General features: G+C 42.3%; 3 protein-coding genes across 3 annotated transcripts; all 3 read right to left on the bottom strand.

Moving 5' to 3' along the window:
* Nucleotides 1-2585: 2585 nt before the first annotated feature.
* barhl1a (BarH-like homeobox 1a) lies at nucleotides 2586-7916 on the bottom strand (the record flags this gene model as incomplete). The annotated part of the gene is made up of 3 exons (XM_080433488.1): nucleotides 2586-2874; nucleotides 4427-4628; nucleotides 7520-7916. The coding sequence occupies 3 exons, from the start codon at nucleotides 7914-7916 to the stop codon at nucleotides 2586-2588; spliced, it is 888 nt and encodes a 295-aa protein (XP_080289614.1).
* Nucleotides 7917-9330: 1414 nt separating this feature from the next.
* Nucleotides 9331-18259, bottom strand: cfap77 (cilia and flagella associated protein 77; the record flags this gene model as incomplete). The annotated part of the gene is made up of 4 exons (XM_080433489.1): nucleotides 9331-9508; nucleotides 11764-11865; nucleotides 17372-17477; nucleotides 18081-18259. 4 exons carry the CDS (start codon nucleotides 18257-18259, stop codon nucleotides 9437-9439), a joined length of 459 nt encoding a protein of 152 aa, XP_080289615.1. The 3' UTR covers nucleotides 9331-9436.
* On the bottom strand, nucleotides 13227-15575 carry LOC308088733 (general transcription and DNA repair factor IIH helicase/translocase subunit XPB-like; the record flags this gene model as incomplete). Its single annotated transcript, XM_080433290.1, has 1 exon — nucleotides 13227-15575. One exon carries the CDS (start codon nucleotides 15573-15575, stop codon nucleotides 13227-13229), a length of 2349 nt encoding a protein of 782 aa, XP_080289416.1.

Below are 18259 nucleotides of genomic sequence, written 5' to 3' on the forward strand. Positions count from 1 at the left end.
GAAACGTAACATTTAGATTTTTGGGGACAGTTTAGAACTTTACATTCCGTGGGTGGTTGGACCGGTTCTGGAACAGTGGTGAAAATGGTTTGTCTGGAGCCCTGCTATTAGCAATGTTATTATCAAGTTAACACAGTCAACAACTTAACACAGTCAATGAACATAATTGAAAGTAACATGCCCAGCCCCTGGACTTTAACAAAAGCAGGAAAGCATGTGTCATTTTAGATTTGAGCTAAAAAGCATTACTTTATACTTTGGTTATTCAAAAATAGCAGATATACAAGCTCATAGCGCATCACTTTGTGCCGTGCTACAAGCTTGTAAATCTGCAATTAAAAAGAAATCGTGACAATTTGTGCAAATCTTTGAATAATATTATTTTCAAGCGAACATTTTTCGCATCATTTTCACATTCTCTTTTTCTAGATATTTTTTGGGGCATTTTTCTGCCTTTATTGATAGGAACAGTAGACTGACAGAGAATGGGGAGAGAGATGGGGGTGACACGCAGCAAATGTCATCAGGATTACCAGCCTAGGTGCCCAGACTGTTACGCCAACTGGCCGGGCCAAGCAAAGATTTTTAACTCAAGTTCCACTCTCTGGAACAAAATATTTTGAGATGGGGGTCCGCGGCCAAATACATATCATTTTGGGGGTCCTTGACATGAAACAGTTTGAGCACCACTGATATAGAAACATGTTAGCATATAGACAACTGTTAGGATTTAGAAGACATTTTTTGAATCGGCCTCAGGTCTTAATGGGTTAAGAACTGATGTCCTCAGCTCAAAACCTCCCCTCCTCTCCTCTCTACCCTCTCTCCTCTACTCCCCCCTCTCCCCTCTCCTCCACTTAAGGAGATGGATAGTGAACATTTGCTCATTCTAATGTATAATCTCTCCTTTTAACTGTGTTAATATTTTATGTGATAAATAAATAATGTTTCATATTTTATCATCTAATCTTTTGGTAAGTCTATGGTTGACAATTAAATATTCCATTGTCCACAGTTTTATGTCTGCTGTTTTTTATGGGCAAAATGTCCACAGCACATAGAGTGACATTGTAGATTAAGGTAGTGTTTGTTTTCTTTAAATGACAGGAATAGAATCATGGAATAGTAATCTCCCTTTGGTTGCACTGATGACTTATATTATACTGTACACTGTCTGTCTCTGTCCTTCTGTCTGTATCTCAGCTGTCTGTCCTACTGTCTCCAGATCTCTACGTCTAATAAGAAAGGAATCACTAACCGTGAATAATTGTCATGAAATATGCAACCTAATCATAACGACCCATAAATGAAACAATGAATGACTGATATGCCCTATAGTGTTTCCCAAGCTGGGGTCAAGCCCCCCCCTCGGGGGGGCTGCCAAACATCACAGATGTCTTTTTCGATGTAGTCAATAGTGTTAAACATGTTGAGCAAAATCAAAACACATTTGCCTGATCAACTCCTTTCTTTCTTTCATCCCAGTTTTAATGCACCCGGCAGTCCACTCAGGTTAGTCAATCATGATATTTCTATTCTTCTATCTAATGGTCCATATAGTTTGTCAGTCCTAAAGCAATAATAAAATAATGGGTATATGACACCATGACTTGTCTTTTATTAGCAAATTCTGAAATCATGATATAGAATAACAATATGCAGTCCACACACACACACACACACACACACACACACACACACACACACACACACACACACACACACACACACACACACACACACACACACACACACACACACACACACACACACACACACACACACACACACACACACACACACACACACAGAGGATAGGCCTTGCTTTTAGTGTATAGCACTTGATTTGGCTTGATTGGCAGGTGCCAAGGTGGTAATTCAGAACAATATGGCTTCTCTCCTCCGTGGATGGAGATGCATGATTCCTTTAAAGTTGACTCATCTCTTCTCTTACACGGAAAGACGAGTCTACCAATAGAATCATGCTCTGTTTCAACATCATTACAATAGTGAGGAGTACAATATCAGACGGAGAACCTGATAACAACATAAATAAATACAATTGAGTTGACTGACCAGATGCTCTTGTGGTGTTTTAAAATTATACACAATGATTTTTAGCATTTTAACAAAACATACTGTACGACCATGGACTTTACCGAGGTAGACCAGGCAAACTTCAGTTGTACTAAAACTAAAACGTGAAGGCTTCTTCCACAGTTCAAACATACAGAACTACAGGCATGTGGTTTAGTACTAAATATCTCACCGTTTTATTCAGTTAAATATAGGATCTACTCGCAGACTTTCCATGGTGCTGTGTGGTGCTGTCTATGTAAGAACAAAGGAACTGTAACTTATGTCACTGTATGTTCCAGCAGTGTCTACGAAACATATCAACACGCACAGATTCTGAAATGTACCCCAAAATGTCAGATGCACTCAAACTCAACCCTTAAGACCATGTAAACGTCGTGTTTAGGCTCTTTATTTAGAAAATGCTTTGAATGGTGCATCACTTGGTCGTAAAAGTCTGTTCATGCCCACAAAATCACTTCTCTGTTCAAGTCCTATCCTTCTGTTGACTAATGTCCGTTTGTTATTTTCCCCGGTCCAGGATGGACCTCCCAGGGTATTGAACCCATCCCGGTCTCGCTGTGGACCAGTACCCGAGGAATCAGGGGCCTTTGGGTGGGCTGTGAAGCCGAAGGGCCCTGGTAAAGGTAAAGTCCCGAGGCTGGGTCCACGCTGGGGAAAGCAGAAGGGTGAGGATAGAAATACGGCTGGGATGTGAACATCCTCTGCAAAGCAGAATAACTCCCTGCCTCCGCTAACAGCTCCAGACCCACGGCCGTCTGACGCTTCCATTTGGTCCTGGCAGGTTGGACAGATAAATATACAGTGTGTTAAAAAATAAAAACGGACCCAGTTAGTACCTAATTACCACATAGTTTATAAAGGACCATGCCAAGTTGGTTTGTCATTAGTTCATTGAATTTCCAGAGCACAGTATGGTTTGTTTGATTCCATTCATTTCAGTATGAAAATCAACGTGCAGAGATTTGAAATGGCTACATTTTATAGTGCAGTTATTTATTCATGTTTTGCCTTAAAGTGCTTTAACAAGCAGTACGACAACAACTATAACAATAAAATAGACATAATAATAAACAGCCATACAACAGTTGCAGTGCTCCTTCTAACCTTCAGGACAAAATATGTACGTTGAGTGAAATCTATAAAACGTGTTGTGTTTGTAATATGTGTTCAACACTAAAAGCTTTTTATTTGTGTTTATGGAGCATCTGACAGCTGACCACATTAAATTATTGATCATTATGATAGGGGTTAAATTATTGATCATTAGAGAGTCGGTTGTGTAATTACAGCACGCGCCGTGAATTATTGATCACCTTCACCACGTGCTCCATTATTCATGCGCAAATGTCTCGCGCGTAATTTTCTACATTATGATACAAATGGGAGAGATGGAAAGATGGAGTAATGGAGAGGTGGAGCAATGGAGAGAGGGAGAGATAGAACGACAGTTGCACTGGTCAAATGATGGACAGAATCAAATACAGTATTGTGATTTTTTTTGGGACAAAATACCTCGATATCGATATTGGGATGATAATATTGTATTGTGAGTGACCAGGGCAGGAATATCACGGAGGCCATGAAGGCCATGGCCGCCGTGTCCCCTCAGTTTGGCCTTATGACCCTCAAAAGATTGTATGCCCTGCGGCCACAGTGGCCTTGATGCCCCGCCCGGACTATCCCAGCTGATTTCACTGTTTTCTCCTCTTCTTGTTAACGTTTTTTAAGACACCAGCGTCTTTTTGAGATTCTGAATTCTTACATCTATGACTGACACAGGCTCCCCACATGAAGTCAGAGATCCACGTTGAAGCCATGCCGTTCCCGTGTGGATCGTGAGATTCACATGATTTGATTTCTTATAATCAATCTGTCTTAATCAAAACAATAGAATGTGTACTTTAATTTAGTTTGATCTAAAAACACACAGCCTTGTAACATAAACAGTCAAAATCCTCACAGTCGGTTAAATATGCTATAAAATCGACTATTAACTGTACGTTAATTGAATAATTGAGAAGCAAGGTTTTTTTTTTTTACATTTCTTAAAAACGGAAATAAATCTTATTTTTTTTAAATAACTGACTAAAGGATTAGTCTGATTATCCACTTAATCCTGTATTATACTTGCCACCATTGTATGGTGGCGTCCAGAGATATTTTAAAAAGCAGAGCTTGTAGATCTGATATTTCCACTAGTTGTATTAAATTAATTTGATTAATCGTAACCGAGGCAAAACATTTTGAGCTTGTAGATCTGCTATTTTGGATACTTTTTATATTTGAATCCTGAAAAGTAACAGTTTTGAGGGTTGAGTTGGTTTACCTGCGGTTCTGGTACCAGGTTTTGACCTGTGTGTCAGTGAGGCTCAGTGATGCAGCCAGCTCCATGCGGTCCTGGACAGACAGGTATTTCTGCCGCTCAAAGCTCCTCTCCAGCTGAGCCAGCTGGTGGTCCGTAAACGCCGTCCGGGCTTTGCGAGGCTTCTTCATCCTCGAACCCCCCGTGCCCTGATCTTCATCCCTGACTGGAGCCCAAACACAACATCATCATCATCATCTTCATCATCAGGTAAGAAACAGATCCATTATATTATGGCATTGGTTCTCAAAGTGGGGTCCGGGGACCCCCAGGGTTCCTTGCGGGGGGTACCAGGGGGTCCCCAGCAAAATGAGTTAATATAGCGTCACAATCATTTTAAACACTTAAACCATATTTTATACTTTGGCTATTCAAAAATAGCAGATGTACAATCTCAATAGCGCGGCACCGAGTGCCGCGCTATGAGCTTGTAGATCTGCTATTTTAGAAAAATCTTGAACATTTGTGCAAATCTTTGAATATATATATTTTTAAGCGAAAAATTTTAACTCAACTCTTTGCTTCTGGGGGTCCCTGGAACAAAATATTTTGAGATGGGGGTACATATCATTTTGGGGGTCCTTGACATGAAAAGGTTTCAGAACCACTGCTCTAGACCAGGGGTCAGTGACCTTTTTGAAATGAAGTGCCAAGTTTTTATTTTCTAGATAGTCAGTGTTTGCCATATCAACATTAAGTTTGTTTTATGAGACCACATCAAAATAAAATATTTCCAGCAGATTTTGATTGTCCGTAAATATAAAAAAGATTCCTCCTTCTTTTGAAACATTTTCTTTCACATCAGCACATTGTATCGAGTATTAGAACAATACCCCACCTATCTCCTAGACTCCCTCCCCAGTCAGAGTTCAGAGTTTGAATGAATGTAGAACTATGTGCTTACAGATGTGAGAGGACTTCATTTAATTGACTACATTTAAAAAAAAAAGCATTTTAAACCAAAAATCACACTTATGCCAGTGTGCCAGTGATTACTCTCGTGCGTGCCTATATGGTTGCCTACCCCTGCTCTAGACATAGTAAATTGGACCCGTGTTAGATCTGTACATGGACCGCTTTTTTCCCCTGTACACCAAATCTCTTAGCCAAAAATAGCCGTAATAGAGCCTGTAATAGATCTGCTATTTTTGGCTATATAATGTTCCCCCAGGATATGGATGCTGCTGGGGTTCAAGAGTTTAAGATGAGATAAGATCACTGATATGAATACCACGATATATGATATGTTATATTTCATTAAAAAAATACTATAATTGCGCGTGTGTGTGTGTGTGTGTGTGTGGTGTGTGCGAGTCTGCGTGTGTGATGTGTGTTCTTCTTTGCTACCAGACTTGTTAATCTGATTAATTGAGTCATCAGGGACTCGTTAACGAGACAGCTCTGAGATCAAACCAGCATCTAAACTGATTTATCAAACCAGACAAATTAGTTCAAATCACATGACACAGACAGACAGACAGACAGACAGACAGACAGATGAAGTTGGAACTAAACCTTTGTCTTCATGAACTTTTCTATGTTGGTAAATGTTTCTATTTACACCCTCAATTCACACTTAAAGCTGTATGTAACTTTCCTCTTCTACCCCGGATTTGAACCCGGTTTCCTGCGCAAGTGCTGAAATGTTTACCGTTGAGCTAATATAGCCTGCCTGCTTGCTCAGGGGATACATTTAATCTTGACCATCAATTAAAAATTTGTGTCAGAGCCTGTGTCTAGGTGAGACATGACCTTTGACATGATCTAAATGTCTCAAAAGGTAGACTATATAAACTAGATTCACTGCCTTTTTTGCTACGTTGTTTTATGCTTTTTGCTTTATTGTAAAATTATTTGTACTTTTTCTGTAAGCACATTGAGCTGCATTTCATGTCATGAAATGTGCTATACAAATAACGTTTTTTTCCTCATTATTAAATACAACCACCCCAATTGTATAAGTTATATTGTATTAACCCATTAAGACCTGTCCTGAGGCTGATTCTACACAAATGCCTTCTAAAATCAGTAGTTCTCAAACTCCTTTATGCCAAGGACCCCCAAAATGATATGTATTTGGCCGCGGAACCCCCCATCTGAAAATAGTTTGTGCCAGGGACCCCCAAAAGAGAAGATTTGTGTTTGAAAAATGTGTTAACCTCTACAAAACAGATTGGACAAAATTCAAATGTATTCATAAAAAAAGTTACATAGTGAGGCTTCAATATTTAACATAGCCTAAATGCATCTCCTAAAAATATCTTGTGATATTGACCAAGTGTATAACACACATAATATATATAAATGCAATTGAATTATGTTTACATATAGGCTACAGTATTTACATTGATGGTTAATTACATTATATAAATAAACATTTTATTTAATGGCATTATATTCATATTAATTGTATTTAATGGCATTATATACATACTGCCATTAAGTATGGCAGTATGCCATACTTAGTGTATTTATGTGTATACATAAATACACATTAATGTATTAATGTTATTTAATAATACTTTGTGGGATTTGACACTGATATTGTCTTTGATGTGGTTGATTCTTTTCATTAATAATTAATGAAACATTTTAATTATTGTTAGCACGCAGTCACCACATGGCCTCCACAGCCACACCTCCCCATGCCAGGACACACATCTATCAAACAACTGATTATTGAGTTCATGAGGGTTGAATGAAACACAACAGAACTTTGTTTCCTGAAAATATGTTTTTATAGTTATTAATCAATAAAGCAATCAATCAATCAATCAAAAGTGATATTGTTTATCAATATATATTATTATATATATTATAGTGGTAGTAGTAATCTAACTTTACATTCCATTTTGGTTTCTCTAAAATGAAAAAAAAAGTGAACATTTATATCAAAGAGCCTTTCTCAGTCAATCTACTTTTAAATGCAAAATATGTATCCAATTTATTTTATTTTATTTATGTATTAATTTATTAGGACAATTTTTAATTAGGCATCAGGCAACTGTGATTTAATCATTTACAAACAAATCCAACTTTTAAATCAGATCACATTACCTCTGGACTCTGTGTCAGATGAGGAGCTGGTGTCATTTCTCTCCATGTAATCCTCCGTCAGTCTGGACCGGTACGGCTCTGCCTCGGGTTGTTGTCCCGGGTCACAATACGGCCCGCAGGCCACCAGAGGCCGCCGACAGTCCGCTAAGATATCCCGGATCAGAAAGGACGGGGCGAGGGGGGCCCGGGGCTGTTGGACCTGGTGGACCAGCCGGAGAACAGCGTCTCTCCGCGGGGAAGGAGGCGACGAGCAGCCGCTGCTGTCCGTGTCTGACCGCGGGCTGAGCTCCGGAGGGGAGCGGGTCTCCCCGGCGGAGCTGCCCCGGGAGAGGAGCGGGCTGGCCGGCCGGTGGGACAGGAGGGTGTCGATACCAAACCGGGAGACGGACACCTCCATGGATGGACCAGAGGATTACCACTCAAATTATGAATGTTTTTTATGATATCATACAGAGTCCCGAAAGTTCAAAATGTCCTCCGAAATGCAAATGATTCTTTTGAAACTTTTACCCAGTTTGTGTCATGAAAAAAACAACTAAAGAAAAACACGTTGATGAAATTTTATGAAAAAGTTCCCAAATTAGGTTTTGTTTCTGAATTCGAAAGAAACTTCAGAAACAAAACAGAAAAGTAGGCTATAGGCTGGAAAACATTTAGAACATTTAGCTAATATGTATCCTGACCGTTTTAATTATTAGCATTATTGTTGTTATTATTAGCCTGCTACTATTAATACTATTACATATCATGAACGAAAAAGATAATCCATTGATCAGGTGGAGTCGAGCTGTTTTCAGCACCACGGATAGAGACGGTCTCGCGCAGCTTCTGAGGAAACACCACGTGAAACACACGCACGCAGGCAGGCAGGCAGGCAGGCAGGCAGGCAGGCAGGCAGGCAGACAGACAGACAGACAGACAGACAGACAGACAGACAGACAGACAGACAGAGACACACACACACACACACACACACACACACCACACACCACACGCAGACGCACGCATGCACGCACACACACGCGCACACTAGATATTTTCAGTATAAGTACAATAATTACTGACACATTGACCTGTTTGTTTTACACTGTTCATTTGGATTCAGTTAATTTCTCTCTATTATAGTGCAAGTCTATTATAGTGCAAGTCTCCCGTTCTCTCCTCCTCTTTGATAAACTCTTTCCTGACAACAAACTTTATATCCTGGAAACTGAGTGTGTTGTAGCAGCTGTTTATATCAATAACACCAGCTGGTCAAACCCAGGACATGTCCACACTAATTAGATACATGATTTAAAATGTAAACATATTATCCGATAACAATTCATTCTGATAAGATTCATTTTAATGCATTAATTGTTAGTTTTGTTTTGTTGTTTTTTTGTTGTTTTTGTTATGTTTTTATTTTCTATTGTCTTGTTTTATAGCAACAAATATGTGTAATATTTGATGCAAATGAAACTAATTTAAATTAGCTACAAATGTATTGAATTGAGATTAAATTCTTCAGGGCTGACCTCTGATCCCAACTCTGAGACAGACAGACAGACAGACAGACAGACAGACAGACAGACAGACAGACAGACAGACAGACAGACAGACACACAGACAGACACACAGACAGACACACAGACACACAGACACACAGACACACAGACAGACTGATAGTACTGTCTGAAAGAATGTAAAAGTGTTTTTGACTCCAGTTGTACTCAGGTCTGTTTTTATTGAGTTGAGGAGACAATTGAAAGACAGTATAGAGCGCAGTAAATAAGATACACTGGGTGTCAACATGTCTATGTGCTGTTTATTCTGTGTAATGAGGCACATTCATGTGCACGCTATGATGCTGCATCTACAACAGACAAAGAAGAACATTCTGGACTCATATATATATGAATGATTCTCTCTCCTCATTTAGGTTTGTTCCTCTCCGGTGGATCTGAGATGAATGTCTTTATTCCTGAAGGTGTCCAATGCTGGACCAACCTGGAGGACAGAGAGGGGGAGATGGAGACAGAGGGAGATAGAAAGAGAGAAAGGGAGATGATAGAGGGAGAGAGATAGAGACAGAAAGTGTGGTAAATATACCTGTACATAATTCTCTCCTGATCACGTTCTTTCTATAGAATTCTGTCTATCTGTCTGTCTGTCCGTCCAATAGACAGCATATTGTAGTTTATCTGTGTGAACTGATCTGGAAGCTGTTCAGATTCCCAGTATATAGTAGACAAGATGTTACTACAGACTCAATCCGGGAACCCTTAAAAAATAATAAAATCTTGAGAGATTACTACAGACAGCTCTGAGAACATACAGTACACATACATCTGAGATAACAGGACAGACAGACACACACAGACAGACAGACAGACAGACACACAGAAACGGTGATAGAAGAGAGTTCTTGGAGCGAGCAGGAAGCGTGCGCGGCGTGCCGCTGGACTCTGCTCTGTGTTTGTTGTGTTTCAGGACGAAGAGAAACAAGGATGAGAGGGAGAGATGACAAGATAAACAAACAAAATGATGAGCACATGAAAGGAGGAGAGGAGAAGAGGAGAGCATACCTCCCTGGGATAATGAACTGATAAATGTTTCATGAGGCTATAACGCTATGCGAACTCTCTCTCTCTCTCTCTCACACACACACACACACACACACACACACACACACACACACACACACACACACACACACACACACACACACACACACACACACATTTTGACAGAAAACAGTGTTTATGAACAGTAAAGATGAGCGAGAGAAAGCGTGTGTTCTCAGGTCAGAGTTTTAGAACGTTAAGCCATGATAAGCTGTTTACCTATAACAGGTTTCTATGGAGAGGAAAACGCTTAACGCTCATTTTGACTTTTTTGTTTTGTTTTTCTGTTTGTTTTGGCAGTAGACAGTATTTATGGACAGTAAGATGAGAAAGAAACTGTTCTATATGTCTGAATGAAAAACATAGCAGCTGAAAATCATGTAGCTATGGCGAGGTACAAGCCTTACTTTGAAATAGAGGATATACGAGACGGCGAAGAGAAATGAGAAATTATATCAAAAGAAAAAGAATCTTAAAGAACCATCTGCAATGTGTGAACGTTATGAGATTAATCTCACAATGTTCACACTGCGGCTTATAGAGATGGTACCTTAAAACCACTTAAATTAAAGGTAGGGTAAGTGATATTTTTTGGTTAAAACAAAAAGTATTTTGTTAAAAGGTTAAAGCACTATATTCTGATCGTAATCATTGCTATAGAGTGTTTGTTCAGTAACAGGAGTCTCCCCGTCTCTCCAGCTCTTTAATAAACAGAAAATAGATTTTTTTGGTAGGTGTCAAAATCTCAGCCAATCAGGAGAAAGTACCAATTTTTAAGCTTCATTTTTATAGTGTTCCAGTTCCAATTTTGCCTGCTCATTTCTTAGTGTCATCACTTCCAATTTCACTTGTTTAATGGGATTTTTTTCAGCTTATGTTCCCCCACAAATAGGGATGCTAGGGTTCAAGTGCTAGGGTTCAAGTGGTTAAAGCAATTAGCCAGGCAGTGGTTTACAGTGATTTTAGAACAGCTAAGGGGCATTCTTAGGCGGAGTTGTAGGCCTACGTCAGTGTTTCTAAACCTTTTTGGGGCCAGTGCCCCCTATCCAATATCCAGGTCCATTGCCACACCCAATTAAAATGTAAGCTTTATTTTTTATTTTTTGTATTGTGTTGCTTTTAGAAAACATCTCATCGATTTCCAAATACCATTTTACATTAAACTGGACAGTTTGTGTGTGTGTGTGTGTGTGTGTGTGTGTGTGTGTGTGTGTGTGTGTGTGTGTGTGTGTGTGTGTGTTTATTGACTAGAGTTCAATAAACACTTGCTCTGGATAGGAGCATCTGCTAAATCAATTGTAAATTGTGTTTTGCAGGTGATAATCGGCAGTAATTTTTAGGTGGTCTGGGCAGCCATCAAACCAGGGGCCTCATTCGGGATCAGTGTCTTGAGGGCCCTTCGACTCCTCAGAATATTCAAAGTCACCAAGTGAGTAATGAGCGCTATGTCTGCAGTGTGTGGGTTTCAGCGGTTTCAGTGTACTGTGTGTGTGTGTGTGTGTGTGTGTGTGTGTGTGTGTGTGTGTGTGTGTGTGTGTGTGTGTGTGTGTGTGTGTGTGTGTGTGTGTGTGTGTGTGTGTGTGTGTGTGTGTGTGTGTGTGTGTGTGTGTGTGTGTGTGTGTGTGTGTGTGTGCATACCTGTGTGAATTGTGGCATCTTCCACAGTGCGGGTGTGTGTGGCAGAGGTCTACTCTTCCTCAGCAGACTGGTCCTTGTCTCTGAAATGTGACCTAGCTTAGACTACATACATGCGTACACACATGCGTGCGTGCGCACACACACACACACACACACACACACACACACACACACACACACACACACACACACACACACACACACACACACACACACACACACACACACACACACACACGGGTAAGATAACAAAAACGTTCTGGTTAGAGCTAGGAAACATTCCAGTTGTGCTGTTGCTGACCTTTAGACCTATCTCTGAGTGAGTAGTGTTATCCTTTTTAGCATTATTGTATAACTGTACCTCTGTACTTTTTGCAAAAAGTATTCAATCAATATTATTTGGTACAGCTGCTTTCATTTTTGTACACAGATGCTTAGACACTTGCAAAAGCGTTAGTCTGTCAGTTTCACATCCTGTGGAAAAACCCTAAATGGTTATAAAACTCATCTCAACAAGCATTCATGAAAGAATGCTTTTACACAAAAACCATACTGGGACCAATAACAGCGTGGGGCTTCATGTGGCCATTGGTTATCGTTGCTGTCAGGCAGAAACCTCTTATCTCCATATTTTAACTCTGTGTTTTTTTCCCCGTAAATTAATGCCCTACTTGATCATACAACGTCACACACAAAAATATCAAAAACAGCAGATCTGGTGGAAATGCGGCGAAGCGACTTGTTTTGAGCTTGTAGATCTGCAATTTTTTCTATTTTTGAATTTGAATCCTGAAAAGTAACAATTTTGGACGTAATGAGGTTTCCACCTGACAGAGATGATATCAGACATGTAGTCTATGATGACAGTCGTCTATGACATATCTATGACGCATGACTCCATATTTGGGTAAAGGTTTAAGCCCCAATCTCTTACTCTTATATACGGCCTCTGGCTCTGAAAGAGGCTAGCCGATTACTCCATTTGGAGAATCCGAGCCCCATTGACTTCCATAATAAAAATAAAAAACAAGCGTACTGAACATAATATTATGTTCCAGTTGTTACGGGTCCCTTTAGTTCCATTTCTACACTGTAAGAGTGTCCATTTGGAACCCCCTCAAGGAACACAGAGAGTCCCTGGACCCCACTTTGAGAACCACTGTTCTATATACTTAGAAGTACTTAACTTTTAGTTATTCTTTGTTCTTAGTAAAACTAAAAGTTAAATACTTATAAGTATATAGAACAGTGGTACACTAATATCATAGTTTCATTAATTAACAAGGTTATTTATACCAGCCCTAGATCCACTGACTATGTGTGTGTGAATATTATTACAAACAGCAGTTACAGGACATCAAGCTCATGGAATGCAGAGCGTGTCAATTTAAGAGCAATCACGTTTAGATGAAAGCATCACCATTATCTTGAAGGCTCCAGCCCTTCGAGATGTGCCTGTGCATCTACTTGCGGAAACGCTTAAAGAGCGGATGGATGTTCTTGCTTGCCAGGGAGGCTTTGCTACTCCGACCGTGGTGGTACTCCATGTAGACTGTGTCATCTGCACCCGATAAGGAGCTCATGGTGCCTAGTCGCCTCGAGAACTGCGGCCGCACGCCCACCTCCCCGGTCTCCACTTCCTCCTCAGCGTCCAGGTCTGAAGCAGCCAATACCTTCTGTAGTAGTTCATACTGCTCTTCTCTGGAAGAAAACATAAGGTCTACCTCCTCCATGCCTGCCATCTTAGTGATCACCTTGAAGCTATAGCCTTGGTCTACCAGGAACCTCTGCCTCTTGGTGGAGTAAGCCATTTCTTGGGTGTCCTGGGACACCAGGGAATAGAAGTTGGCATTGTACTCCTCTGCAACCATTGATTTCTTGGCCCTGAGCACTCTGCCAAGCCTCTGGGCCTCTTGTCTGCGGGATCCACCGTGAGATGAAATCTGAATCAGAACATTAGCCTCTGGCAAGTCAAACGAAGTGTCTCCAACCTTGGAGATGAAGATGGTGTTGATCTTGGGGTTGTGTTTGAAGTTCTGCAAGATCTGCATACGTTCCCCCTGGGACGTGGGGCCATAGATATAAGGCTTCTTTAGACGGATGGCATATTCCTTCAGGGCAAAGACATTATCGGCAAAGACGATGATCTTGTCATTGCGTCGCTCATGGTAGCGAATAAGATACTGACAGGCACGGAACTTGTTGGGGTTCATGGTGTAGAGCAAGATACGTTTCTTGGTCTTAATGGCCAAGTATTCTCTGTAAAACTCGGGAGACATGGGGCACCACACCTCAGCACATTGGACCTTGGCAATATAGCCGTTGTTCTGCAACTCCATCCAGTTGGCTTCAAACAACTTTGGCCCAATCAGGAAGTTGAGGTCCACAATTTTGTCATCTTCCCTGACCAGTGTGGCGGTGAGACCCAGCTTGCAGTGGGCCTGAACGATGGTCAGAACACGACGGAACATCTTGGCAGGGATGGTGTGAACCTCATCCAGGATAATTAGTCCCCACTCCTGACTACGCATCCACTCCATAACCCTCTCCGCCTCCCAGGATCTCTTGGTCGTGTGGCCCAGCATGGAGTAGGTGCTGATAGCCACAGAGCAACCGATGGGCTTGTCTTTGGCGTCTGACGTAAATCTGCAGATCTGCGAGTCGCTAATGGTGGACCACAACTTGAACTGGGACTTCCATTGCTCTACTGACACAGAGGAGTTGCCAAGCACCAGGCAGCGTTTACGCACTGTGCACGCAGCCGTCACGCCCACCAGAGACTTGCCCGCTCCGCAAGGCAGCACGATGACTCCAGAGCGAGCGCGGCCATTGCCGAACATCTTGCGCAGGCTCTTCTCTTGGTAGGGCCGTAACACTGCGGTGGGCTTCAGGTCCATGTTTATGTCTGGGTTGACCGTATCGTTACGAAAGTCATACTCGGCCAGAAGAGGGTACTCAAGCTGGATGCAACGCTTCTGCAGCTCTTCAATCATCTCCTGTCGAATTTCAAAGGACACGGTCTGAGTCTCCTCTTCCTCCTCGTCTTCCTTATCCATCTGCTCGTAGTAGCTGAAAATGTCCTCGGGAACCTGAGGTGTTGAACTTTGACCTTCAGCCGTCGGCTGGGAAGTGGATGCCCCTCCCTTGTCGTGTATGGACTTAGAGATCGCAGATTTACTGTGGATAACCTCAGTGATGAGCTCAGTGTCCCCTCCCTCTACAGTACGGAGACGGCATTCGCGGATCACGTTGTCCTGCAGGATGCGCTGAATCACGTCAGGGAAGGCACTTTCAACAAAGTACCTGTTGTGCTTGAGCACCAATTTCACTTTGCCATAGCTCATTGTACAAAGCTTGATGAACTGCACGATGCCATCAGGCACAGATGTTTTGCTGAGTTTCTGCAGGTATTCCACAATGTCGGAGGTCTGCAGTCCTACACTGACAGCTGCATAGAGGGAATAAGCTGTCAGCTTGTATTCATGGACATGGGTGGGCCTGCACACAGGCTCCGCAATCGCCACTAAGAAATCTTGCGCATATTTATAAACGGGTGAGAAGGCCTCGAGGAAAATGTGTCCATCTGGAGCCACCCAGAGGGGACGTGCGGAGTGATCATTCTTCAGGAGCATCTGGGCGCGGTAGTCTTTGGCCCCATACTCATCTAGTTTGATAGCGGACTCGTCCACCTGTTTCCCTGCAGCTGCAGGTATGGTCTCCTCAGACTCACTGCCCATTGCCTCCTCATCATCCTCCTCATAGATACGCTTTCTGGACTTCTTGTCTCGATCTCCTTTGTCCTTTTTCCCCATTTCAGCAGCGTTCGAATAACTCTCTTTCAGGTTTTGAAATTGTAATAATATTGTAATAAAATAGCTGACAACTTTAGGATTCGAGAGAATTCCCACCAAGCCAAACTATGATCACAGCCATGTTAACATCACAACCAGCGTGTCCGCACTGTTCGACCTAACTAAGTTGTCATCGTGTTTAAGTAAAGTTAGGTTTGCGTCATCATGGTGATGTAGGGTTAGAATAGGGTTGTCATGGTGAGGTTTGGTTAGGGCCTAACCTAGGCTAACCCAACCTACTGTACACTGATAATCGGCTGACTCGTTAACCAGATCCAAAGCCACTGCGAGAATATGCTTTAGGCTGTGCTAACCAACTATTACTGTATTCTCTTCTATGCTTCTCGTCCTTGTATATGCGATCCGTGATTAACTGGTTAAGCTAATCGTCCTGGTACTCTGGAGAGAGTTAAGATGATCTTCGAGTGTCGCTGAGGACACTAGCTAACCATGGCATCCAGGGTGCTTTATACTGTTGGAGGTGGCCCTTAATGTCACTACGGTGATGTCAGGTAGTGTCAGACATATCCATATATGGAGCAGGCTATGTCAGTTATGCCCAAATCTGGGACTATGATGTCAGTCCTGGATGTTTCGGTTATCTCCATATATGGAGTTCCCAGGAGGGGTGTTCTGATGTCAGAGCTAGGTACGTTTAGGAATCTCCCTTTCTAGAGATTCTATGCTGTCAGACTTCGTAGGTCGATCGTCTCCATTTATGGGGATCTCTATATCGGGCTACTGCTGGCAAGTATTCCCTGAACGTTCGCAACAGCTGCCCCACGGATTTCCCGTGGAAATACGTAAAGAATCCAAGAATGTTCTCTGGCATACGCCGCCCCACGGATTTCCTGTGAGAATACGTAAAAATCAGAGAACATTTCCTTGCATATGCCGCCAGTATTCGCCTGTGCCTCCATCTTTGTCTGCTCCGCATGTTTGACCCATCACTACGTAAGTCCTTCAAGACAGACGCCTGTGCAGTCGCATAAATAACTCCTAGAAAATAAGTTGAAGCCTAGCAAGCTTGCTGCATGGCAGAAAGGGAAATTCAAAAATACAAATTATTGTAAAGATATTTTGAAATAACATTTTAAAACACTGTGTCATGATTGGTCAAATAAATACCCTTCTGGTCTGAAGAGCAGATGAGATGACAGCTTCCTGTTCTCAACTTTTATGGGCGGAATTACAGATTCTCTGTAGCATTCAGAGATTGCGGAAGAGTCAACTGTCTTGAGAGACTAGGTGGTAGTTTTATCTCTGTCAGGGGTGGAGATTATGTTTTGCTGGGCGTGTCTGTCTGTCTGTCTGTCTGTCTGTCTGTCTGTCTGTCTGTCTGTCTCCACGGATAATCTTGCAAACAAACAACTATACCAATCAGCATCAAATTCTTGCGTGCTGCCAGCAGGCAAGGAACTCAATCCCAGAATATGTTTTACGTCGCCCACTGACAACTGTTATTTTTTATGAATTCATAACCCCAGACCCACCGTCCCTCCAGGCTATGGCCAGTCTGGAACTATTGATGACGTCGGTACTTGATAGCCAGTCTGGTGCTGTGTGGATCTCCATATTTGGGCAAGAGTGATATCAATAGGGTAGGCCACCCGGCCTGGTGGAGTTATGCGGCTCCACTGAGTGTCCCCTTCGAGTCCTACCTTGTGTTTGTTTTGTAGACTTGGTGTGTTTGTTCTTTATAGTACTACCTTGTGTTTGTTCTATAGACTTTGCGTGTTGGTTCTTTGTAGTCCTACCTTGTGTTTGTTCTGTAGACTTTGTGTGTTGCTTCTTTCTCGCTGTTCCTCCAGCCAACGTTCAGCATACTGATGAGATATCAAGTCTGAAATAGGAGATGACGCCCTGACGGACAGAGAGATAGACAAAGACAGAGATAGACATACAAACATACATTATTATATTATATATTCCTGTATTGAATTATACAGTATATAATGTCTTTGTGTTGTTGACTGGCATTTGTGAGTCGGCATGGTGTAGTGTAGTGAGGTGTGTTAGTGTGGTGTGTCTCTGTGTTGTACCATTGTGGCACGTCGTGCCGCCATATTGTGCCGTTGTATTGTGGCATTGCGGCGTGGTGTATCACTGTGTTGTGCCATTGTGGTGTGGAGTGGTGTGACACCGTGTTGTGGCGCGGCGTGGTGTGTCACTGTGTTGACATTGGCCAAATTGTCAAATAATATAAGAAAGAGGCAAACGTTGTTGCGAGGCGTTGTGAGCTTGTAGATCGTCTATTTTTACAATATTTATCTGTGGAACCGAGTCAAACTAAATGTAATGCCTCAATTCCTACAATTCCAAGTGCTTGTCAGGGTGGGGAGTCCCCAGTTCAAATATGATTATTTGAAGGGGTTGCGGCCTGAAAAGGCTGAGAACCACTGTGTTATGTTGCCATAGTGTGCCATACTGTGGTGCGGTCGGTGTGTTGTGTTCCATTGTACTGACCGTGTGGCGATGCCATATATCCTGTCGGAGGTCCCACGGCCGTCGGGGTTCCCTTGGCCGCTCCTGTGTGAGCGGGGCTGGGGGTGTGGCCGGGGGGGGCAGGTGGAGGGAGCGCTCCCCTGGGAGAGTCGCTGTGCTCGGTACACAGACAGCTCTCTGGTTGTTGCTACGCCCGACAT

Source organism: Gymnoscopelus braueri (genome assembly GCF_963280865.1).
Source record: "Gymnoscopelus braueri genome assembly, chromosome: 7".
Classification (NCBI taxonomy): domain Eukaryota; kingdom Metazoa; phylum Chordata; class Actinopteri; order Myctophiformes; family Myctophidae; genus Gymnoscopelus; species Gymnoscopelus braueri.